The sequence below is a fragment of the Nicotiana tabacum genome, chromosome 2 (assembly GCF_000715075.1).
Source record: "Nicotiana tabacum cultivar K326 chromosome 2, ASM71507v2, whole genome shotgun sequence".
Classification (NCBI taxonomy): domain Eukaryota; kingdom Viridiplantae; phylum Streptophyta; class Magnoliopsida; order Solanales; family Solanaceae; genus Nicotiana; species Nicotiana tabacum.
Genome location: NC_134081.1, coordinates 80,796,243 through 80,822,659, shown reverse-complemented (window position 1 = coordinate 80,822,659; position 26,417 = coordinate 80,796,243). Strand labels below are relative to the sequence as shown.

General features: G+C 38.4%; 1 protein-coding gene across 1 annotated transcript; it reads left to right on the top strand.

Moving 5' to 3' along the window:
• Positions 1-19,050: 19,050 nt before the first annotated feature.
• LOC107829840 (uncharacterized) lies at positions 19,051-25,871 on the top strand. The gene is made up of 9 exons (XM_016657302.2): positions 19,051-19,190; positions 20,309-20,460; positions 20,678-20,790; positions 21,525-21,603; positions 22,138-22,166; positions 22,729-22,822; positions 23,502-23,591; positions 24,412-24,601; positions 25,257-25,871. Exons 2-9 carry the CDS (start codon positions 20,317-20,319, stop codon positions 25,724-25,726), a joined length of 1,209 nt encoding a protein of 402 aa, XP_016512788.1. The 5' UTR covers positions 19,051-19,190; positions 20,309-20,316; the 3' UTR covers positions 25,727-25,871.
• Positions 25,872-26,417: the final 546 nt, after the last annotated feature.

Sequence of the window (26,417 nt, the reverse complement as noted above, 5' to 3'; positions counted from 1 at the left end):
CCCGACTTGTCGTTTTAAGAAATTACGTCCCGTTCAGTGACTTAAGGTCTCGAGAAGTTTCGCAATATGTATTATGACCCGCGTGTGTGGTCGAATTTGATTTTCGAAATATTCGGAATTTAATTTAAAGAAAAATTCTCATTTTGAAGTTTAAATGGAAAGAGTTGACCGGAGAGTTAACTTTTGAGCAAACGACCCCGGAATGGAATTTCGATGATGGCAATAGCTTCGTATGATGATTTCAGACTTAGGCGTATGTTCGGATTTGGATTTGAAATTCCGTAGGACAATTCGACATATTTTGGCGAAAGATAAAAAATATAAGATTTTGGAAAAAGTCTGACCGAAGGGTGCATTTTTTATAACGAGGTCGGATTTCGATTTCGGAAATGGGAATAGCTCCCTTACGTCAATTATGACTTGTGTGCAAAATTTGAAGTCATTCCGAATTGATTTGATACGTTTCAGCGCAAAATATAGAAGTTGGAGGATTTGAAAAACTTATTATTCGATTCGATGCGCGATTCGTAATTTCGACGTTGTTTTACGTGGTTTGAGGCCTCGACTAAGTTTGTATTGTATTTGGGGACATGTTGATATAATTGGTTGAGGTCCGGGGGGACTCGGACGAGTTTCAGATGGTTAAACGGACCAAAATTGTGCTTGAAGAAATTCTAGAATTTTTCCAGTTCTGGTTCCATCGCACCTGCGATGGAAATGGTTGCAGGTGCGCGACCGCAAAAGCGACAAAATGGTCGCAGATGCGGCTTGGAGCGAGAAGGGCAAAGGTCGCAGGTGCGAAGTATTTTTCGCACCTACGTGAGCGCAGAAGCGGAAGCTCTTCCGCATGTGCGAGGGCAGTGGTCACTCGGCATCGAAGAAGCGAGAATTTTCTCGCAAAAGCGAGCTCGCAGGTGCGAGTCTAGGGGTGTCAATGGATATTCGAAAATCGATTAAACCGACCGTACCGTACCGAACAGATTTTTAGGTTTTTTTAAAGAAATCGTAGGTTTTTATATAAATCTATAACCGCACCGATAATTAGGGTAGGGTTTTTATTTTATAAAAATAATCCGAAAAAATACCGAACCGTATCGAATACATTTTACATGTGAAAAACATATTTATCTAGTAAGTTTAAAAAGAATAATGCATTAAATTTTTCTTTGGATCTTGGATTATGGAAACTATTACAAGCCAACAAGTAACTAAACTCAAAATACTAATTCTTAAAACCTATTATGCTACATCTCCTTAAACTAAGTTATTTCAAGTATCTTTATTAGCAACACACAAAGTATTCTAGCGATAATGAGTACAAAACTACAATGTATTAAATATGTTTCCTTTCATATAATTTAGATTTATCTTTTTGAATATTTAATCTTCTATAGACTTTATTCTTGATGAGTCCCAACTTGGTTAATATCTTTCCACTCGTGTGATTTATATTTTCTTTGACTTTGCTTGGTTTCTTTTACGTTGTTGTAGAATAGTTGATGGATCTACACTCTAGCCATCTTTCATTTTTAATTCATCACCCTTTAAACAGTAAAAATGTCTAGAAAATTTTGCTAAGTCCTATAAAAAAACCGTATGTTATTGCATTCTACTTCTACTGGTGAATTTTACATGATATTTAAAAAATACCGAAAATCAACCGAACCGTACCGATACCGAAGAGAAACCGACATGATTGAGACGGTTTCGAAAATTCTAATTCTGGTTATACATAATAGAATAACCGAAAAATTATTTTGGTACAAATTTTATAAAATAACCGTCAGAACCAAACCATTGACACCCCTAGGTGCGACTAAAATGTCCGCAGGTGCAAAACTGGACAGAAACATAAGGATTGAACTTGGTCATTTTTGGCATTTCGTTTTGGAATTTTTGGAGCTCGGATTTGGACGATTCTGGAAGGATTCTTCCTAAGCTTGGTTGGGGTAAGTGTTCTATATCCTAAAGTGATTATATTTCATGAATCTATGATTATATTCATCATTTAATTCGGATTTAATTGGAAGAAATCAAGATTTTTACAAAATCTTCCAAAAACAAAAATTTAAGATTTGGAGGTCGAGTTGTTATTGGAATTCGATAAAATTGGTATGGTTGAACTCGTATCAGAATGGGTGTTCGAATTTCATGAAAATTATATCGGGTTCCGAGGGGCGGGTCCCGCGTTGACTTTTGTTGACGTTTTGGAATAAACTTTTAAGTCGACGTATTATTATCCGGAATTGTTTCTGATGAATTTTAATGAAGTTATACAATTAATTTGGATAGATTTGTGTTGTCTGGAGGCCAATTCAAGCAAGAAGGCTATTTTAGAATATCGGCCTAACTTCAAAAAGGTAAGTATCTTACTTAACCCCGAGTGGGGGAATTACCCCTTAGGCATTTGTCTTATGTGCCATTTGTGAAATGTGAAAAGCCGTGTATGCGAGGTGACGAGTACGTATTCAGGCTTATACGTGAAAAATTCGTTGAATTAAAGTGTTAGGCATTATTGTGTAGTAAATTGGAAAATTGTGAAAAATTATTAAATCATCTGTTTACCATGCCTAAATCCTTATAGTTGAATTTTTTTTATATGATAATTTGATGTGATTGTTACTTGAAATATTTATGAAATTTCATGAGTATTTTTGGTTTAATATTTCTTGGAAATTAATTCCAATATAAATTTTCCTATGCAAATAAATAATTTAAGCAATTTTAAGAATAAGTGTTAATGTAATTATCTAAATTTGCATTAATGGAGGTTTTGCTTTATGCTGAGTAATTTCTATCTCTATTGATTATTTTTGGGTGTTATATACATTGTGTGGAGCCTTTGGCTATTTGTTGTGAAATTAATTAATTTTGTTATATCTTTGGATTCTGGTTGTGGCCATTGGGCAAATTGTGATATGAATTGATTTTATTATGTTGTCATGTTAAATTCCCGTGTAAATTGTTATGTTGTATGAGTTATTATTTTGGGGAGATAAGGGTGACATTTCATCGTTGATATTATGTGGGTATAAGGGTGGCATTTCACTGTTGTTGTGTTTGTTGGAATATTGTCTGGGCGGAGCGATAAGGGTGGCTATAAGAGCGATAAGGGTGGCAATAGGAGCAATAAGGGTGGCTATTGATATTGTCTGGGCGGAGCGATAAGGGTGGCTATAAGAGTGATAAGGGTGGCAATAAGAGCGATAAGGGTGGCTATTGTCATGGACGATATGTGATGATGTGGGGTTGATAATGTTCATGTGATGTTGTGATTTTCTTGTGTTTATTTTTATACCTTCTGCCATTTGTCTTGTTGTTGGTAAATTGATAACAATCTGATTTATGTTGAAATTGAGAGCATGCGGCTATTGCTAGGCGGATTATAAAATGAAATGTGGGTACGAGGTGCCGTGTGTAAATAATGAGGATATTTGGCACGTGAATTGTCCGTGCAGTTTGTGATATGAAATGTGGGCACGAGGTGTTGTGATGAAATGATAATGATAATTGACACGTGAATTGTCCATGCAGTTGTGATATGTAATGAGGGCACGAGGTGATAGGGAAATATGATGATTTAATTATGGGCATGAGGTTCTGTGGAAATATGAAAATGCGCTGAGACCCGTATTTTTATGATTATGAAATGAGATGTCACATTGTGACTTTTTAATTGAAAGAATTATATTCAAAATATTTATTTGGAAGGATTTTTACTTAGAAAGTATTATATGAAAGAATTGTATTTGAAAGATATTTATTTGAGGAAATTATATTTGAAAAGATTTATTGAAAGAATTATATTATAAAGAGAGTTATCTCGAAGAATTATATGTGAACGACGTTTATTTGAAGGACTTGATTTAATTGGGTGTAATTGTGTTTATTAATTGTTGAGTGATATTAATGTTATTCTTGTTGTCTGTTGTGCATATCACTCACGGTTTTATCCTACTCATATTATTATTTGTTTCCTATTACTTTGTATATTATATTGCACATGTTATTAGACTAGTGAGTGTCTTGATTGTACCTCGTCTCTAATCCATTGAGGTTAGTCTTGATACTTACAGTGTATTGACCGTGGTGTACTCATACTACACTTCTAGACATTTTTGTGCAGAGCCAAGTATTGGAGATATCAGACTTGAGCAGAGTTAAAGCGCGATAGTAAGGATTCAAGGTAGAGCTGCTTGGCCGTCGCAGTCCCTTGGAGTCTTTTCATTTTATTGTACTGTTAATTTATAATCAAACAATATTGTATATTCGGTCCTCGTGATCATTCCATGTATTCAGTTAGAGTTCGTGACTCCGTACTACCAGTCTTGGGAATTTGTGTATTGTAATTATTTCCGTTGTTAGTTTTTATATTAAAAAAATGGCTTCAAAAGGTATTCCAAATCGGCTTACTTAGTCTTAGAGACTAGGTGCCATCACGAAGCCTCTGGTGAGATTTTGGATCGTGACATGTATATTAGCATCCAAAAAGAGAACACGCGAAGAAGGGGACATAAAATCTTACCTCTCCATCTATATCAAGTAAGTTAGGCATGCCTAACTTTATACATATTTTTAATGACAATATTATACATGTTATCTCCACATCATGTACTGTAACATTTTCAAGAACAAAGAGAAATCCTAATGAAAAGACAACTAGGTTAAAGAAGTTAAATTTCCAAAACAATTGGGAGACTTACAAGAAATTCCCTTTCCTTTGTCTCTTGATCCTAAAATTAGGTATCTTGATTTGATCCATCCTCGAGCAACCTGTAGCATCCCTTGGAAGGTCTTTCCGGTTATAGAGAAAAACAACATCTCCATTTTGCATGTTACTTGAAGCTTTAGCAAGAACATATGCTACACATTTTGCTTCTCTGTAGCAATGTTGGATTTTGTATTGGTGAATTTGTAAACTATCCTTAATCTCCTCCACCCATTGAGACAATTCCCAAGGAATTCCATTCTTGTTAGTTAGCATATTAGCCACCATCAATGAGTCTCACTCCAAAATGATGTTACAATAACCTTGTTGATTGCACCAGTTAACTGCAAATAAAGCATACTGAATCTCTGCTTGATTATTAATGCATAAATGGACCTTTTTAAAAAAGCCATAATTAAGTCTCCATTTTTATCCCTTACAATTCCTTCTATACTTGCTATTTGATTTTCTGAACTCCTGCTCCCATTTGTATTATCTTTAATCCAACTCATTAGAGGTTTCTCGCATGTGACTAGTTTAATAGTTAAAGAAGGTCTTCTATTGTCCAGTTCCTTGTAAAAGTATACCAGTTCCATTTCAAATCAATTTGTGCTCCAACTTTTTTAAAGTGTATATTTAGATGATAGAGAATTTCATTGCATATTCTCTCCATAGTTGGATATCCTCTGCCATATCTTGCTCCACATCTAGCTATCCAGATTTTCCAACAGATGTAAACTGGTGCTATGTGATACAAAGTCCTGATATAAAAATTTGAGATTGTCTAATTCTTCCATATGAGTGTTCTTATATAGAGGCTTAAGGGATTTGAATGAAAACCTAAAACATTGGAGAAGAAAGTTCATACTGCTCTAGCTTTAGGACTAGTATTGAAAACATGTTTAATGGTCTCTTCTTGTGGCTGTTTGCAGCAAGAACACTTAGAATCCAGACGTTGCCCAAATCTGAAGATAATTTCATCAACTGGAATTTTTTTCTTCCAGATCCTTCACATTGAGAATGAGATTTTGAAAGGTATGTGTTTAATCCAAGTGTCCTTCCACATTTGATGATGTCCACCTCTTTGTCTTAGAAGATCAAAGGCAGTTGAGCAGGAGAAAAAACCATCAGTAGATAGTCTCCATATTGCTCTATCCTGTCCTCGAGTATTTTCAATTTTGATTTCTCTCATGTGCTGAATCATATTGGTAGGAACCAATAATTCAAGGAGTTTAATATGTAGCAATTGTGCCACTCCAATTCTCTCATGTTTTGAGTCCAACTGTTTAATACAACCTTCCACCAAACGATTGCTAGGGTTTTGAATATGTAGCAATTGTGCTAATTGATCCATGCCACTCCAATTGTCCCACCAAAAGGGGATGTTTCCTTGTTGGACTTTCTACAAGATATGAGGTTCCACCTTATTTCTAATCTCCATCAGCTCCTTCCAACAACTAGAATCAACACATTATTTTTTCTTGGCTACCGTATGACTTCTCTAGCAATATTTAATGATCATGAATTTGGACCATAGATTGTCGTGAATCCTCAACCTCCACCTTTAGCAGTAAAGGTCTTGGCTATATCCTTCAATCTTCTGAAACCAACACCTCCCTCTGTAGTTGGAAAACACAGCTTATTCCCAGCACCCCAATGGTACTTTTTATTGGAGTCATTATACCCCCAAAAGAAATCTGAAAATTGATTTTCCAATCGTTTTAGAATAACGTTTGGAGGGGAAATTGCAGCCATTATATGCAAAGACTGGATTGTAATACATATTTAAACAGTGTAGCCCTTCCTCCCACGGATAATAGCCTACCCTGCCACCCCTGAATTTTGTGCAGAAGTCTAGTATCCATGTCTGCAAAGAAACTAATTTCCTTCCTTCCACAATATATAGGACAACCAAGATATTTGAAAGGAAAGTGGTGGTGCTTGTAACTCGCCACTCTCTGAATTCTATCCCTTATAGATTGAGAAGTGTGAGAAATAAACTTTTTTAATTGCTAATTTCCTCACCCGAGGCGTGTTCATATTGTTGTAACTTTTTCATAATCATTTTCATTGACCTCTTTTACCGAGAGGAAAAGATGACTATATCATCAGCATAGCAAAGATGGTTAACTTGAGGACCTTTCCTACTCATAGAAAAATCCACAACCTTCCTTTTCATGTAGGCAATTAAGAGAACTTGAAAGAGCTTCAGCGGCTATGACAAAGAGAGATGCTGGGAATGGATCACCATGTTTGAGGCCCCTAGTAGAGTGGAAGAAACCGTGTCTAGAGCCATTGATTAGAATGGAGTACCAAACATCTTCCACTAGCATGTATATAAGGTTAATGAAGTCTTATGAAAATTCCAACTTTCTCATGGTGGCTGTTAGGAAATTTCATGATATCTTATTGTGAGCACCTAATTTTTGCCAACATGGAAATTACTCCTAAAAATAGTTCAAAAATAATTTTAATATTTTTTATGAATTTTAGGAGTTTTTTTTAATTTGGTTTTGCATTTATTCGCATTGTTTATGCATGCTAGGAATATCTTAAATCATAAAAATCATAAAAAAATGTTCAAATCTTAATTTCATAACCTTTTAGATTTTAAATTGCATTTTAGGATTAAATTACATTGTTAAATGCATTTAAATAACAAAAAATAAAACAAATTTATTCTTAGATAATTTAATTAATCAGCTCATTAGTCAATCATTAGGTAAAATAGATAATTAATTTGGCCATAACAATTGAATTAAACTAAAGTGGCCAACATTGCAAAATATAAAGAAAGAAGAAAAGAGGGCTGTCCAAATTGGCCCAATTCTAGCGGCCTAAAAGCCCACCTGCCCGACCTGCCTGGCCCAACATACCCCTCTTCATTAAAACATTCCACATTCCCTAAAACCTAGAGAGAGAACGGACCCCTCCCACATTCCCAATTAGAAAATGCTCTCAAATTCCTCACACGCTTTCTCTTCTCATCTCTCTCTGAATTCATAGACCCTCACACACACAAATTCACTATCCTTTCCTCATTCACATACGACTCACTTTCACAAATGCCGAAAACAATCCTCCGAATTCAAAGGGATTGAATCTCAGATTTAGAAACAAAAAAGCTTCAGAAATTGAAAACAAAAACATAAACAAAAGAGGATTTCACAGCTAGCTCAACTTCTACTGTTCTACTTCATTTTCCTGGGAATTCAAGTGATAATTGAAGCTGTAGGAGAGTTGTTTGGCTGCTGATTTTAATGTTCGTCACTGCTGAACTTCATACTTCTATTTCTGGCCTGTATTTGGTCCATGCTTGCTTTTTTTTTTTCCCCTGCCAATTAGGTATGTTCTATTCCAAATTAGATGCTGTCTGAGTTTTATGAAATGAAAAAGTGAATTACCTGTTGTTTTATGTCTGATTTCTCATGTTCCTTGTGATCGATTACAAGAGTTGTCTACACTTGTTTGCTTTGTTATAATTCTGTTCTAGCTGTTAGTTTGAAGCTGAAAACCTGAGTTAAAATTCTTCGTAGTGCTTTAACACTATGTCATAAGTCAGGTTTGTTTACATATATAATGTTAACTCGGATTCTCTTCATAGTTAGTGTTGTTTGATTCATCAGCACATGCTGAATATTCGGCTTGGCAATGCTTAAACATGAAGCTGCGTGTTTTGTCTGATCTGTTGTTTGTTTGGTGCCGTTCAGTCCATAATTTGGTCATCAGTTGATCAAAGTTATCGATTGAAAAAACACATATCAGAACCAAGTGATTGTGTGGAAACCCAATAGCTGTGCATTTTCTTTTCAAACCAAGATGGACGGAAACATAGATTGAGATTGCATATAATTTGAAAACTACTGAATTCTGTAATTATATTATTAAAGTAATTTAGTTTGATGTATCGGTTATAATTAGTGTTTTAAAAGGTGTGAACGTAAGGCGAGCGTGTTACATATGTCTCAGCGGGGAGTAAGCCCCGAGGCAAGAGGTATTGTCACGACCCGAAATTTTCACCGACAGGACCGTGATGGCGCCTAACATTTCACTTGGCGGGCAAGCCAACGATAGAGAATCATTAAACCAATTACTTATTTCCATTCAGTAAATAACAATAATTAACTAAGATAAAATATAATAAGTGCAGAATATTATAAAATTGTATTAATTACTACCGCCATGTAGTCACAATTCACGAGCATTTTAGAATTTTCTACAAGTAATAGTCAGAAAGAAATACAATTGTATGAATGAAAGAAACAGTAGAATAGAAAAGATAGATGGGGACTTCAAGGTCTGTGAACGGCGACATATCTACATTGAGTCTTCGGACAACGGACCAATAGCAAAATCTCGATCAACCTGAGCTGGTATCAAAATCTACACAGAAAGTACATAGTGCAATATCAGTACAACCGATCCCATGTACTGGTAAGTGTCGAGCCTAACCTCGATGAAATAATGACGAGGCTAAGGCAAGGCACCTATAAATCAACCTGTACAATTTAACAATGTATATGCAAATAACAGGAATGAAGAACTAAACAGGAAATGTCGGGAGGGGAACATACTGAGGGAAATACAAGATGAAAAACTATAATAGAATGATCACCGAACCAGTCAATATACCTTGAATCAACATGAATAGTGAATACAGTAAGGAAAAAAAATACACGACATCACCCTTCGTGCTTTTACCCACAATCTCACCATAAAATTAATAGAAACGGCACTACATCACCCTTCGTGCATTAACTCTCATATCATGGCACGACATCACCCTTTGTGCATTAACACTCACAATATGGCACGACATCACCCTTCGTGCATTAACACTCACCATATGGCACGACATCACCCTTCGTGCATTAACACTCTCCCTTACCATAATGCAATGCATAAATAACAACAGAGAGATAGAATAACAAATAAATACCTTAGTTCAACATTTGGTTCCATGATATCAATCTCAACTTTGAAATAAAAACTCAATTATCACAAAAAAAAATCAGTAAACATGATAAGAACGATAAATTGAACAACACTAGTATAACACGTAGCAATTTGGCATAGGGATGAGACAATGTAAGAAAAACAGAGAAGCCTGGAAAAACAGGTAAATTGGCGGCGTATAAGTACTCGTCACCTCACATATACGTCGCTCACATGGATTTCACTTAGCAAATAATCTAAGGTTCCTAATTTACTCAAGTCAGGGTTAGACACAACATTTATCTCGCTCCGAAAATAACTTAATTCTCAATCACAACTTTTCCTTTGGAATTCACCTCCAAACCACTCGTATGTATTCAAAAATGACTCAATAATATCAAATATTGCTAAGGAAATCAATTATATTGCATAAATTAAATTTCCCAAATTTTCCTCCAATCAGCTTTTCCTTTGGCCTCTGATCCTTTTGAAACGAGAAGAAAAAGGGATGGAGTTCGAATTAAATGAACTCACTGCCCAGCGACCTTCGCACTTGCGATGCTTTGGTCGCACCTGCACATCCGCACGTGCGGACAGGACGTGCGCTTCTGAGGACTGGGCCAACTGGAGCTGCACCTGGGATAGGGTTTCACTTCTGCGGTCCTGCTCCTGCGGAGAGAAGTCCGCATCTGCGAAAAAATGAAGTTCAGGCCTGGGTCGCACCTGCGGGGCTATCGCTCGCATCTGTGAGCTCGCACATGCGACCAAAGGCTCGCAGGTGCGGGCACACCAGATTTGGTGCACCAACAGCCTTGTTGAGGTTTGAACTCAACTCGCGCATCGTCCGAATGACACTCGAGCCCTTGGGGCTCTAAACTAAACATGCATGCAAGTCTAAAAATATCATACGGACCTGTTCGCGCGATCAAATTGCCAAAATAACACCTAATACTACGAATTTAGCACCAAATCAAATAAAATTCTCAAGAACACTTTAAAATTTCTTTTTTTCGCTCAACTGGACGTCCGAATCACGTCAAATCAACTCCGTTTCTCACCAAATTTCACAGACAGGTCTTAAATATCACAATGAACATGTACTGGGTTTCGGAACCAAAATACGGACCCGGTACTAACAATGCCAAACATCAATCAATTCTTAAAAATAATTAATTTTCATACTCTTAATTTTCATCAAAAATTCATAACTTGAGCTAGGGACCTCAGAATTCGATTCCGGGCATACGCCCAGGTCCCATAATTAGATACGGACCTACCGGGACCGTCAAAACACGGATCCGTGCCCGTTTACCAAAAATATTGACCGAAGTCAACTAAAATCAATTTTTAAGGCAAAAATTCTTATTTTTATTAGTTTTCAACATAAAAGCTTTCTGAAAATCTGTCCGGATTGCGCACGCAAATCGAGGAGGGTAAAATGAGATTTTAAAGGCTTAAGAGCGCATATTCGAGTTCTAAAACATAAGATGACTTTTTGGGTCATCACAATCTTCACCTCTAAAACAACCGTTCGTCCTCAAACGGACATAGAAAAGTACATGGGCTGGTGAAAAGGTGGGGATATCTACTCCGCATATCGGACTCGGACTCCCAAGTTGCTGCCTCAATAGGATGACCTCTTCATTGCACTCGAACTGAAGAGCAACTCTTTGATCTCAACTGGCGAACTTGCCGGGCTAGAATTGTCAGTGACACCTCCTCGTAAGTCAAATCCTTGTCCAACTGGACAAAGCTGAAATCTAACACATGGGACGGATCGCCGTGATACTTTCGAAGCATGGACACATGGAATACCGGATGAACATCTGCTAAACTAGATGGTAACGCAAGCTTGTAAGCCACCTCTCCCACTCTCTCCAGAATCTCAAAATGTCCGATATACCTAGTGCTAAACTTGCCCTTCTTTACGAACCTCTTACACCCTTCATGGGTGATACTCGAAGTAACACTCTCTCTCTGACCATGAATGCAACATCACGATCTCTACGGTCGGCATAACTCTGATGCCTAGACTGAGCTGTGCGAAGTCGATCTTGAATAATCTTGACCTTATCCAAGGCATCCTGTACTAAGTCTGTGCCCAACAACCGAGCCTTTCCCAGCTCGAAGCACCCAATTGTCGACCGACACCGCCTACCATATAATGCCTCACATGGAGCCATCTGAATGCTCGACTGGTAGCTGTTATTATAAGGAAACTTCGCAAGTGGCAAGAAATGATCCCAAGAACCTCCAAAGTCTATAACACAAGCGCGAAGCATATCCTCCAATATCTGAATAGTGCGCTCTGACTGCCCGTCCGTCTAAGGATGGAATGCGGTGCTCAACTCAACCCGAGTACCCAACTCACGTTGTACTGTCCTCCAGAAGTGCGAGGTAAACTGTGTACCTCGGTCAGATATAATGGACACGGGCACACCGTGGACACGGACGATCTCACAAATATAAATCTCTGCTAACTGCTCCGAGGAATAGGTAACTGCCATCGGAATGAAGTGCGCTGACTTAGTCAGCCTATCCACAATAACCCATACGGCATCGAACTTCCTCTGAGTCCGTGGGAGTCAAACAACAAAGTCCATAGTGATACGCTCCCACTTCCCCTCAGGAATCTCCATCTGCTGAAGCAAACCACCGTGTCTCTGATGCTCATATTTTACATGCTGACAATTTAGGCACCGAGCTACATAAGCAACTATATCTTTCTTCATCCTCCTCCACCAATAATGCTACCGTAGGAACTAGTACATCTTGGCAGCACCTGGGTGAATAGAATACCAAGAACTGTGAGCCTCCTCAAGGATCAACTCACGAAGCCCATCCACATTAGGCACACAAATACGACCATGCATCCTCAAAACTTCATCACCTCCCGATCTTTGATGCGCTCAAACAAAGAAGACCGAGCAACTGTACAAGCTAGAACACGGCTGGGCTCAGAAACATCTAACCTCACGAACTGGTTGGCCAAGGCCTGAACATCCACTGCAAGCGGTCTCTCACCAACTGGAATATATGCAAGGCTACCCATACTGATCGACTTTCCATTCAAAGCATCGGCCACCACATTGGCTTCCCAAGATGATACAATATGGTGATATCATAGTCTTTCAATAGCTCCAGCCACCTCCTCTGCCTCAAATTGAGTTCCTTATGCTTGAACAAATACTTCAAGCTCCGATGATCAGTGAGTACCTCACATGGTACGCCGTAAAGGTAGTGTCTCCAAATCTTCAGCGCGTGAACAATGGCTGCCAGCTCTAGATCATGAACAAGGTTATTCTTCTCGTGAACCTTCAGCTATCGTGAAGCATATGCATTAACCTTGCCACCCTGCATTAATACCGCACCCAGACCAATACGAGATGCGTCACAATATACTGTATAAGATCCTAAACTTGTGGGTAACACCAATACCAGTGCCGTGGTCAAAACGGTCTTGACCTTCTGAAAGCTCGCTTCACACTCGTCTGACCACCTGAACGGGGCACCCTTCTGGGTCAATCTGGTCAACGGGGTTGCTATGGATGAAAACCCCTCCACAAATCGACGGTAATAGCCCGCCAAACCCAGGAAACTACGGATCTCTGTAGCTGATGTAGGTCTGGGCCAGTTCTAAATTGCCTCAATCTTCTTAGGATCCTCCTGAATACCCCTGCTGATACAACGTGACCCAAGAAAGCAACTGAACTCAACCAAAACTCGCATTTTGAGAACTTAGCATATAATTGGTTGTCTTTCAGAGTCTGAAGAACGATCCGAAGGTGCTGCTCATGCTAGATATCATCAATAAACACAACCATAAAGGAATCCAAGTAGGGTTTGGACACCCGGTTCATCAAATCCATGAATGCTGTTGGGGCATTTGTCAACCCAAATGACATCACCAGAAACTCATAATGCCCATACCGAGTCCAAAAAGTTGTCTTAGGAACATCGGATGCCCTAATCCTCAACTGATGGTAGTCAGATCACAAATCAATCTTTGAAAACACCTTGGCACCCTGAAGTTGATCAAATAAATCATCAATCCTCGGCAATGGATATTTGTTCTTGATGGTGACTTTGTTCAGTAGCCGATAATCTGTACACATCCTTATCGATCCATCTTTCTTCTTCACAAACAACACGAGTGCACCCTAGGACGAGACACTAGGTCTAATGAAGCCCTTATCAAGCAAATCTTGCAACTGCTCCTTCAATTCTTTCAACTCTGGCGGGGCCATGCGATATGACGGAATGGAAATAGGCTGAGTGCCCGGAGCCAAATCAAGGCAGAAATCAATATCCCTGTCGGGTGGCATCCCCGGCAGGTATGCAGGAAACACCTCCGGAAACTCACGAACAACCAGCACCGAATCCATGGGAGGAACCTCCGCACTAGAATCGCGGCTATAAGCCAAATAAGCTAGACACCCCTTCTCGACCATATGCCGAGCCTTCACATAAGAGATAACCCTGGTGGTAGAATGACCAAAATTTCCTCTCCACTCTAATCGAGGCAACCCATGCAAGGCTAATGTCACCATCTTGGCGTGGCAATCTAATATAGCATGATAAGGTGACAACCAATCGATACCCAGTATGACATCAAAATCAACCATGTCAAGAAGTAGAAGATCTACACGAGTCTCAAGACTCCCAATGGTGACCACACACGAACGATAAACATGATCTACAACAATAGCATCTCCCACTGGTGTGGACACATACACATGAGCACTCAAAGAATCACGGGGAACAACCAAAAAGGAAGCAAAATATGATGACAAATATGAGTAAGTAGATCCCGGATCAAATAGAACCGAAGCATCTCTACTGCAAACTGAAACAATACATGTGATAACAACGTCATGCCTATCTGGGAAAGCATAACACCGGTGCTGGGCCCCACCACCCTGAACTACGTCCCTGGGACGGCCTCTAACGACCTAACCTCCACTTCTAACAGTCTGGCCTCTATCTTTGGCTGCCTAACCCCTGCCTCTGGTTGGCTGAGCAAGTGATGCAGCAACTGGTGCCGGAACCATGGCACGAGAACTCTGCTGCTGTGAGCTGCCCGTTGCCCGAGGGAAGAATCTAGCAATGTGCCTTGGATCACCACAAGTATAACATAACCTCGTCTGCTGTGACTGTCGACCCTGAAACTGACACTGTCGACCTGAATAACCACCCTGATAACTCTAGAGTGGAGGTGCACTAATAGGAGATGGTGGTGCACCGTAGGCTAGCTGGTCGGAATAATGCATCTGAGGGCCACGGCCACTTGAGGCACCGTGGGATGCCTGAAGCGCTGAATGAAACGGCCTGGGAGGATGGCCTCTACCAAAAGTACTCCTGCCTCTAGATGAGGCATCGCTGAACTTACCGGAATGACAAGGCCTCTTGTCAGACCCCTGACCTCCCTGAGTAAGAACCATTTCGACTCGTCTGGCGACATTAGCAGCCGCCTGAAAAGAAATCTCACTCCCAGTCTCCTTAGCCATCTGCAATCTGATAGGCTAAGTAAGTCCATCAATAAACCTCCTCACCCTCTCTCTCTCGGTGGGAAGCAGAAGAATGGCATGACGGGCCAAATCCACAAAACAGGTCTCATACTGAGTAACAATTTTACTAGCCTGCTGGAGACGCTCAAACTGACGGCGACGCTCCTCTCTCAATGTGATCGGCAGAAACTTCTCTGTGAAGAGCTGAGAGAACTGGTCCCAAGTAAGCGCATGCGACCTAGCTGGTCTGGTCAATAAGTAATCTCTCTACCATTTCTTGGCGGAACCGCTCATCTGAAATGCAGTAAAATCGACCCCATTGGTCTCCACTATACCCACGTTTCGTAGAACCTCGTGACAGCTGTCAAGATACTCCTGGGGGTCCTCTGAAGGAGCACCACTGAAGTGAACAGGAAAGAGCTTGGTAAACCTGTCCAATCTCCATAAAGCCTCAGAAGACATAGCTGACCTATCTCCGACCTGTGCCGCAATAACCGACTGAACTAATCCGACTGGCTAAGTTGCTGGAGCCTGATACTGGGGAGCTATCTGCTCCAAAGCGGGAGTGGTGGGAGTCTGTGCTCCTCCTCTAGCCTAAGAGACTGCTGGTACCATTGGAAATGCGCCAGTCTGGGCCACACTCTCCATAAGGCCCACCAAACGGATCAAAGCGTCCTGAAGTACTGGGTAGCAATGAACCCTTCCGGAACCCGGGCAGGTCCGGCAGGAACAGTCTGGGCTGGAACCTCCTCGTCAAGCTCTATCTGAGGCTCCACTGCTGGGGCTGCTGCTCGGGCTCTAGGCTGCGCCCTGCCCCTGCCTCGGCCTCTGCCCCGCGTAGGAGCTGCCACTAGAGGCTCTGGCTGCTGCTCAGCTGAGGAAGCGGTACGTGTTCTCTCCATCTACGAGAGAATAAGAGTAGAAGGGTTCAATAAGTATTGAGAAAGCAAAATCGTACGACAGAGAAGAATATAAGTGAAACTTGTTTCTAAACTTCATAGCCTCTGGAAGATAAGCACAGCCGTCTCCGTACCGATCCTCCAGACTTTACTAATCTTGCTCGTGAATCGTGAGACCTAGGCAACCTAGTGCTATGATACCAACTGTCACAACCCGAAATTTCCCACCGACGGGATCGTGATGGCGCCTAACATTTCACTTGTCAGGCAAGCCAACGTTAGAGAATCATTAAACCAATTTCTTATTTCCATTCAGTAAATAACAATAATTAACTAAAATAAAATATAATAAGTACGGAATATCATAAAACTATATTAATTACTACCACCCGGATCTGGAGTCACAATTCTCTTTACAATATTTTTGTGAATAAATTTGAATTAAAAAATTTAGGTGACAATTCTATAATATAATTTACAAGGAATTGCCTTAGATATTTTTATTACAATTTTTTTTCTCTAACTTCTATAAAAAAAAAATTAAAAAATAGAAAGTATCGTTAGTTCGTGGTCCCGGGCCGATTCCAACAAGAAGTCCGCGAAGCCCGGAACCGCTTAGGACTGGCCTACTTAGAACCAATCCCACAAAGCTCACTTAGGACCGGCCCGGGCCCACATGTCACCCTTAGTTGGCATTGAACAAAACATGGTTTCCTGGTAAAGTATCATGCTGTGTGCAGTTTAATACACGAGACGGTAATTGGAAACACTTTGACTTATTGATTAAAACAATCGGAGTAGATTTGAAGTATGTGCAGTCTATGCCATAAATATTGAGATAGACGCCTCTTTGAGGCCTCCAGAAGATCTGAAAAAAAAGTATTGCAATACATCATGCACAATGTAACAAGTAATTCATATAAGAAAAAGCATGGCTCCTGATCAGATATCTGTGGCTAGGAAGTTGGACCTTTGCCCACGATATTTTGTCCTTGATAAAGCAGATCCAAAGTTGTATATCATTTTTCTTATCTCAACAATGTACGTGCGAGTAGTATGACTCTCTTGACTTTTCTAACCATTTCTTGACCTTAACCGAACTAATTAAACCAATCAAAAAAGCAAGTTAAAACAAAAGGGAGTAAAAGAAGGAAGAGAATTTCTTGCATTGCACCAGAAAAACATAGAGACAAGTTGCAAATTTAACAACCTCAAATCCATCTTGAGTCAATTTTATGGCTTGTTCCCTCTGAGATAAAGAGGAGACATTGTTGAATACACAAACAACATCAAGAAGCATCTGCAATGAATAAACCAAATTTGATTAGAATTTCTTGTTCAATCATTGGACATCCTCAACAAATTTGCTCGACATAAGATTTTCACTTCCTTAAATATTGCATGTTCCTAAAAGAGCAAAAAAGCTCACGTTATTTACATAACTCCCATTCCCCTAGACTCTTGAATTAGATCAGTTACTCCAGTTAAATAAGTTCCAGAAATTACCATGACTCCACTGTATTCTACTGGAAACTAGAACTTCAACAAACTGAAAATTTGAAAGAACACAATCGATGTGCAGAAACTAGGCCTTCACAGACAAGTTGAGTCTGCAACCTTTACTATTATTAGTACGATGAATAAATGAGCATTTAAAATGATTAAAAGGGTTTTTTTGTTAATGAGTGCATTTACCACTTCACATTTCATAAAATGATAAAAATATCCTGAGAATACTTACTTACTGAACTAGAACTCTTATTCCGGCAAGCAAAGCCAATATTGTCAACGAAAATCCCATAAAAATGATCGTGCAAGAAGTGTGGATATCTCCGTCTACTGTTAAGGGTAAAAAACAATCGCATGTGGCAAACATTTCACATTGGAATTTGCAAAAAGGCACATTGACTAAGTGTTTACTTTAAATGAAGATCAATCAGCACAAGGTGAAAAACAAATTCAACATACAAATCAGATGAAAACAGGACATACGAAATTATGAAGATATGGACAAAAAGAAAGAATATCCAACTACACTGGCCATGGCCATCAATTGGCATAAGTAAATCTTGTCCCACAATCAACATATCAAATGAAGTATTAGTATGCAAAAAAGAAGCAAGAAGGATACGTAGCGGCCCTTAACATTGGCTCAACCATCTGCAAGAAAAGAATAAGTAACTTAGGAACTTCTACCGAATAAAATGATAACTTAAAGCTTTCCTTGTTGTAATATGATTCTTATTAAACATGGACCCCTCAATGTTTAAGACATTTGATTAGACATAGAGAAATGAAGAGAGATAGGGGTCCGAAACATGGACTCGACCGCACACGCAAGTCATAACACATAATACGAGGCTGTTCGAGACCTTAAGTCCCGAACGAGACATCAATTATCAAAACGACATGTCGAATCGTTACAGTCTTTTAAATTTTTAAAAATTTTAATATTTACCCACAACTTTTTCTAATTTTAATCTGACTCCGACCCCTTTAATTACCCTTCTTTTGTTAACCAAACCATGCGACCTAAATTCTTACAAAAGTCTTTTTTTAACTCATTCTTCCTTGTTTCTACACCGTCAACCTACTTCCGCTTCACCATTGTTCAGTGAGTACTCTCGTTGTCATCAATACAATGAGATTTAGGTTCTGGGTGCTATGAGGTTCCACTTTTTGAACTTTGGGGTTTTCTATTATTTTATTATTAGAGAGATTGGCATTTTAAATATGTAAATTGGATTTGTTGTAGAGTTTAGTTTTACATTGTAGAGTTAACTACAATTTATGCATCTGGGTTAGTTCGTTCGTTTTTCCTTTAAATCATTTAGAGTTTTATAATTTAGGGGTATTTTTGTCCAAATATTAATTACTTATTAGAAATTGGGTATAAGTTACATAATTTTTTAAAAATTGGGTATAGGTTGCACATCCCATTTCCTTGGCGATCACAGATCAGCCCACACTCACAACCCAATCCCAATAACTTAGTCCAGTTAGACGACTTCAACCCAAAATACTAACGGTTTTTGGCTCCTCTCTCTTTAGTCGATTGAAAATTTGCAACTGCCCTGCGCTCAAAGCACACTAGTCCCCCTCGCCGTTGCTGTTGCCGCTGGTCACCGTCCTCGTCCAGAGGTACTTAACTTTCCTCTTACCTCTTCTATGTGACTATATTATTGAAATTATTGTACTAAAGTTATACGTATCAGCCAGCTTCGTAATTCTGTTACCAAGATCTGTTTACCTTGTTTTTGTATTCTGCTCTAACTTATTGAAGATATGGCCAAAAAAAAAATTTCTAGGGATTATTTTTATGTTGTATTTTTCTTGTCTGCAGCTTCATTGTGGACTAATGTTTTATGTCCAATATTGTGTTGCCTCTTTGATATTCATGCTTTCGCCTTTCCGCTTTTTGAGTTCATGTAAAAAACTTCATTAATTTTCTTTACTAATTGAAGCAGATGAAATTGTGAATAGTGTTGCCATAATTGAAGTGCAATGTGTATGTATTGCAATTTGAAGTGCAGTTGATGTAGTGCTTCAATTTTTTAAGTGTTGGTTAAGATTGGTCATTAGGCCCCTTCCACCCTTACAGAAACTAAGCCAACTTGTTTGTGCCAAAGGTAAAAATTACAACAACAACAACAACAACCCAGTAAAATCCCACTAATGGGGTCTGGGGAGGGTAGTGAGTACGCAAACCTTACCCCTACCCCGAAGGAGTAGAGAGGTTGTTTTCGAAAGACCCTCGGCTCAAAAAAACAAAAAGACAAAAGGAGACTATTAGCATCACAACAACAATCATAGGATAAATAGAAACACCATGAAATCCAGAAGAAGGATGCAAAGCAAAGGGAGACAATATTAGTATCACCACAATAATCATAAGAACAATAGTAACACCATGAAATCTAGAAGAAAGATGTAAAAAGCAAAAAGCAAAAAGGTAAAAATTGAAAAGCAAAAAGGTTTGGAGGCCCCCTTTTTGGCCAGATTAAGCCTAGATGAAAGTGTGCAAACTGAAAACTGACAAAAAGGTTTACGTTTGTGATTTTACAAAACCGAAAACTGCCAAACCTAACCAAAATTTTCAAAGATCAATTGAACTGACTGATGCCCACCCCTAAATGCTAATGGGTTTACGACAATATGAAATAGGGTCAATGTTGTATTTAGCAAAGAAGAGAATAAAAGCATGTAATTGCGACACAGTTTTCGGATTTGTAATGTCTTATACTTTTACCCCGTCACAGCTGAAATTATGGGCTCAGAGATGGAAATAGTTGAGCAGAGGCTAAAAGCTTTTGTGGGTCAGCTCCAGACAGAGTTTGCCATTCTTGATCGACTCGTTCACAAAAACAAGAACCAGCATAGAAGATGCTCATACTTCCAGTACCTCTTAAAGGTTGTATTTTAACCAATTTTTATTCATATATGCATGTGGGATTAATGGGATTTGCTTTGTTTTTAAAACAAAGAACTAGCATTGAAGATGCTCCTATTTCCAGTACCTCTTAAAGGTTGTTCCAAAGTTTATTCATATACACATAGGGTGGTTGCAGGGTTTTCTTTTTCTTCCAATGTGCACTTCTTACTTGATATGCTTGTTTTGATGTTATTAGGTGAGACGAGATTTGAGGCTCCTCCAAGCAGCTAATTTGGAGGAGGTTTTGAGTGCCTCTTTTCAAATTCTTTATGGGAAAAGACCCAAGCAAAAAGTGCAGCTTTTGGAAAGGTACTCATGACTCCTTTAAAGTACCTATTTTTGGCTTTTAGATTTTGATTGTTATAGTTCTTCTAGTGATCATACGCCAGGTTTGGAATTTGATTAATTCATAAATGTATACCACTTTTCACATCTGACATGAGTAAACTTTGATTTCAGAGTGAGCATTTATCGTACCCTTGCATTTTTCTGCTCCTATATTGATGTTTAACCACTTTTTGAGTGAAAAATTTGAACTGACATACACGGACGCTTGAAACTGAAATTTTGTTCCCTACTTATATGATGGTTTATCAATAATCATCCATCTCTTTGTATTGCTTGCAAGTGCAAGTATTTGCTGATTAAAATGGTTGAGTGTTTCTTGATCTCCACCATTTGTTAAATTATATATGCTACCATCAATCTGCTGTTTGAAGTATCTCCACAGAAGGTGCACTGCACAAAATTAAGTCATTTTTATAGGATTTGTCATGGAAAAAGTGGCTGTTTATGTGATAACAATCATTTTGCAAGTTACGCCCATCTTTCTAGTTAACCGACAGATTGGAGGGAAATATTCTTACATGTAACAATTGCGACTATTTTCAGCGATAATATTCTTACAAGTAACAATAGAATTGTAATTATTTATGTCTTGCTCTTCCATTGAATTATACTTGCAAATTCTCTCCGCCCGTGCTCTAACCTATGATGATTCAGATAAATTGAACTTTTCATCCTCACTTTTTCATGGGTCTCAGCCTAAAGAGGAGAAGAACTGATGGTGGCAAACACAATTTTCTGGAGCGACTTTTAGGGGTTGCACACCTGTTGACGCAGGTATCATTGTTTTCTTTCTCACTTCTTGTTGTTCTCCTTTTAAAACCTTTCATCCAAGTCTGTAAGGCAACTCATGGTATTGGACTTCCATACTCAGCCTACCGTGAAGATTGGTTGCTAGAATTTACTGTCATTAACAACTGCTTCAGCCCCAGTTTTCGACATTTACCAGTAGGAAAGTGTAGAGAACTTCTATTTGGAGAACCTTAAGTATTGAATATTGGATATGGGTCTAAATGGAACAACATGAAGAAGTGAGGATACATATAGCTGATAAATAGTTTGGGATTGAGGCGTAATTGTTGTTGTTCCATATAACTACTGGAATGATGATTTCTCTCTCTCTCTCTCTCTCTCTCTCTCTCTCTCTCTCTCTCTCTCTCTCTCTCTCTCTCTCTTCATTTCTCTATCTCTAATCAAATGTCTTAACATTGAGGGCTCCATGTTTAATAAGAATCATATTACAACAAGGAAAGCTTTAAGTTATCATTTTATTCAGTAGAAGTTCCTAATTTACTTATTCTTTTCTCGCAGATGGTTGAGCCAATGTTAAGGGCCGCTACGTATCCTTCTTGCTTCTTTTCTGCATACTAATACTTCATTTGATATGTTGATTGTGGGACAAGATTTACTTATGCCAATTGATGGTCATGGCCATCAAAGGCCATTGGTGGTTTCTTTTAGATTTGTTACATCTTTAATTAATAGAAAGAGCTTAAGTTGTTCATTTTTTTCCATAGCTCTCGGGGTGTGTGGAGGTGATTGGAGTAAGGAGGTTTTGTCTGAAATCATTGTGAGTGCTTACTTATTTATATACGTAGCAAACCATTTCTGTTCTTCAAACTACTAGACTTTTTGGCTTTTGTATAGCTGATTTGCTTTAAAATTACTGGTTTGCTAAATTAGTGTAGTTGGATATTCTTTGTACCTCCTTTCTTTCTTTTTGTCCATATCTTCATAATTTCATATGTTCTGTTTTCGTCTCATTTGTATGTTGAATTTGTTTTTCACCTTGTGCTGATTGATCTTCATTTAAAGTAAACACTTGGTCAATGTGCCTCTTTGCAAATTCCAACGTGAAATGTTTGCCGCATGCGATTGTTTTTTACCCTTAACAGTAGACAGGGAGATATCCACACTTCTTGCACGATCATTTTTTATGGGATTTTCGTTGACAATATTGGCTTTGCTTGCCCGAATAAGAGTTCTAGTTCAGCAAGTAAGTATTCTCAGGATTTTTTTATCATTTTATGAAATGTGAAGTGGTAAATGCACTCACTAACAAAAAAACATTTTAAATCATTTTAAATGCTCATTTCTTCATCGTACTGATAATAGTTAAGGTTGCAGACCCAACTTGTCTATGAAGGCCTAGTTGTTGTTGTACTTATAATAGTAAAGATTCTGCACATCGATTGTGTTCTTTCAAGAAATTAAATTATCAAACTTGTTGCGCCAAAAATCCTAGAGGTCTTGCCCCCAGGGCCTAGCTCAAGTGGCAAAGGGTGGTGGATTTGTGTCTTAGGTCACAGGTTCAAGCCCCCACACCATGCAAAGCAAAGCCTGGTATTTAAGTGGAGAAGGGTAGAGGGGCGGGCCCATTATCCACCGAGTTTCGAAGGCTGCGATTGGTCCAAAGGATCGGCCCCAGACGGATTTCTCGGTCATCAAAAAAAAATGTAAGCAGTGAATGGTAATTTCTGGAACTTATTTAATTGGAGTAACTGATCTAATTCAAGAGTCTAGGGGATGGGAGTTATGTAAATAACGTGAGCTTTTTTGCTCTTTTAGGAACATGCAATATTTAAGGAAGTGAAAATCTTATGTCGAGCAAATTTGTTGAGGATGTCCAATGATTGAACAAGAAATTCTAATCAAATTTGGTTTATTCATTGCAGATGCTTCTTGATGTTGTTTGTGTATTCAACAATGTCTCCTCTTTATCTCAGAGGGAACAAGCCATAAAATTGACTCAAGATGGATTTGAGGTTGTTGAATTTGCAACTTGTCTCTATGTTTTGTTGGTGCAATGCAAGAAATTATTTTCCTTTTTTTATTCCCTTTTGTTTTAACTTACTTTTTTGATTGATTTAATTAGTTCGGTTAAGGTCAAGAAATGGTTAGAAAAGTCAAGAGAGTCATACTACTCACAGGTACATTGTTGAGATAAGAAAAATGATATACAGCTTTGGATCTGCTTTATCAAGGACAAAATATCGTGGGCAAAGGTCCAACTTCCAAGCCACAGATATCTGCTGGTTTCTGATCAGGAGCCATGCTTTTTCTTATATGAATTACTTGTTACATTGTGCATGATGTATTGCAATACTTTTTTTTCAGATCTTCTGGAGGCCTCAAAGAGGCGTCTATCTCAATATTTATGGCATAGACTGCACATACTTCAAAGCTACTCCGATTTTGTTAATCAATAAGTCAAAGTGTTTCCAATTACCGTCTCGTGTATTAAACTGCACACAGCATGATACTTTACCAGGAAACCATGTTTTGTTTAATGCCAATTGCTTAGAATCACTCCAAGTGTTACTAGCCCCCCTCCCCAAAAAAAAAAAAAAAGAAACAACAACCATGTACCCTCGACATGTCTGTGTGCTTCGTGTGTGTTGGCGAACAGTAAGATGTTTCTCAGAGTAAATAGTGGAACAAGATACTAGATGACTGTTTTTGTGCTGATTGTTGTGATAAAATATACACGTTGGTCCCATCACAAAGTGAACTTTGATAGTCATTAATAACAACCCTTAGATGAAAATCAAGAAAGCAAATGTTCAATATTTTGTGCCATTGCAGGTTTTTAGAGAATACTTTCCACCAAAGCAGCAGGTGGTTTTCCTCGAATGTCTTTGGAAATCTGATAAGTATGTGTTAGTTGAGAGACAAACTGAGAAACATGCTGGAAGCCAGGAAAAGGAGGTCGGAGAAGATGTTTCTGTAGAAGCATCTAAAATTCAGTACGAAAGCATTGAGATTTTCCTAGGAGGTAACCACAGACCAAGAGTTCTTATAAGTGTCTTGTTTTCTTTATCGAACATATTCAATCAGTTTGAGCTAGAAGTAAATTCAAGGTTGCACATGATGGTTGCATTTAAGAGAGTATTATCCAGTGTTTTGCTGTTTGTCTGTTTTATCATTCAGTTTGACAGTAATTCTGTCTTACTCTTATCAGGGATTGTTTATTATTTTCCTTTGTGTTCATGGAAGACTTGTCTGTTGCATGTCTTTCTAGTGCTTCTTACTCCTTGAAGCTATAGATAGATTCATCGGGGGAGTTTTTTTCCTTCACATGACTTTTCCTGGTTCTCTCTTTATACTATGCGAGAAAGGCCCACCTGATGTCTTCAGCAACATATTATTGTAGATAAGTTGATAAAGAGGGTGATTTATGCTCTTGCTTTGAATACTTATTGCTATCTTCAGTATATGATCTTTTTCTGCTAAGGAAGAAAAAGGAAAATAAAAGGAACGCTGTTAATAACAAAATGATAAGAAACACCCATTGATTCTGTTAATTAGTTCTGTGCATTTTGTTAATTAGAATGTTTTCGGTAACTGCGACGTGGCTCTTTGTTTGTTGCTGATTTTCAGTTTTTTTCCTCTATAATTTTGTGCATAACTTTTTCTGGGATCTTGTGTAGATGAGGAACCTGGAAAGATAACCTCTAATGATTTGGCTGAGGATGGTCAAGCTGTAATCGACAAAGACAAAGCAAATTCGTTGGAGAATCCTATAGATTTGGCTGAGGATGGTCAAGCTGTAATGGACAAAGATAAAGCAAATTCTTTGCAGGATCCTATCCAAGAGAGTAATGATGAATTTCGAGCTCAAGTTGATTCAGCTATTGCAGGACCTTCTGGCAATAATTTTAATGCTACTAAAGCTGGAGCGCTCCCAAGTTCATCACCCAACAAGAATCCGGCGAAAGCTAAACCTGGATCAAAGAATAATGTTGCATTTGTTTCAGTTAAAAGACCAGCTGTGTCAACAAAGAGTGAATTGGAGTTTGACATTTATGGAATTGAAAAGGGTGATAATCCTAGTGTAGATAAAGAAGATCCATTTTTCAGTTTACTTACTGCTGGAAATATGAAGAGCAGTCTATTCTAAACTTCACCTAAGTTTTGTTTTCCCTTTTTTTTCTTCCTCTAAACTTTGTCGCGGGTACCTTTGTGTACATATTTATGTTAAAGCTTTCCCTGCATTTGAACAAGTCATCCAAATTGGTTTTTGAATTTTAAGAGTTGGTTCTCAATCATGTCCTTTCTGGAACGAGTTAAATTTTTTGGTACAACTCTTAATAATTAGCTGTGTCATTAGTTACTAGTCCGTCAATACTTTTTCAGTACGAGAGCAGTAGGAAATTCTTATTTTTGCTGTGACGTTTTAAAACACTAGTGTCAAATTCAAAAGTCATATAATATGTATAATTCATAGCATCTTAGGGAGCTAAATATGAATTCCATTTCCAATCCAAACATTGTTTTTGTTCTTTCTTTTATAAAAATATCATAATCCTGATTTCCTGGACAACTTACTATTAACAGTTTACAAGTGCATAAAATCTGAAAAATCGAATTCCGAACCGGATTGAATTAGTTCGGTATTTTAGTATCGGTTTATTCGGTATTTCGGTATATGAATTTCGGTTCTTCGGTATTTCAGTAAGGTCCTCGGTATGAAGGTTTCGATATTTCGGTATACTGAAATACCGAATTATATAAGTGCACCTTCCTTCACTACCCAGCCCAAATTATCAATTTCCAGCCCAAATTTTCAACTTATTAGTTCTTACCCCTAG

What these genes read in the sequence shown, in the direction of transcription:
- LOC107829840 (XM_016657302.2), top strand. Translation starts at nt 20,317, where the DNA reads ATGGGCTCAGAGATGGAAATAGTTGAGCAGAGGCTAAAAGCTTTTGTG. An exon ending in TTGCACACCTGTTGACGCAG is followed by an intron (nt 21,604 to 22,137) that starts GTATCATTGTTT and finishes CTTTTCTCGCAG; the next exon opens with ATGGTTGAGCCAATGTTAAG. An exon ending in TAAGAGTTCTAGTTCAGCAA is followed by an intron (nt 22,823 to 23,501) that starts GTAAGTATTCTC and finishes TATTCATTGCAG; the next exon opens with ATGCTTCTTGATGTTGTTTG.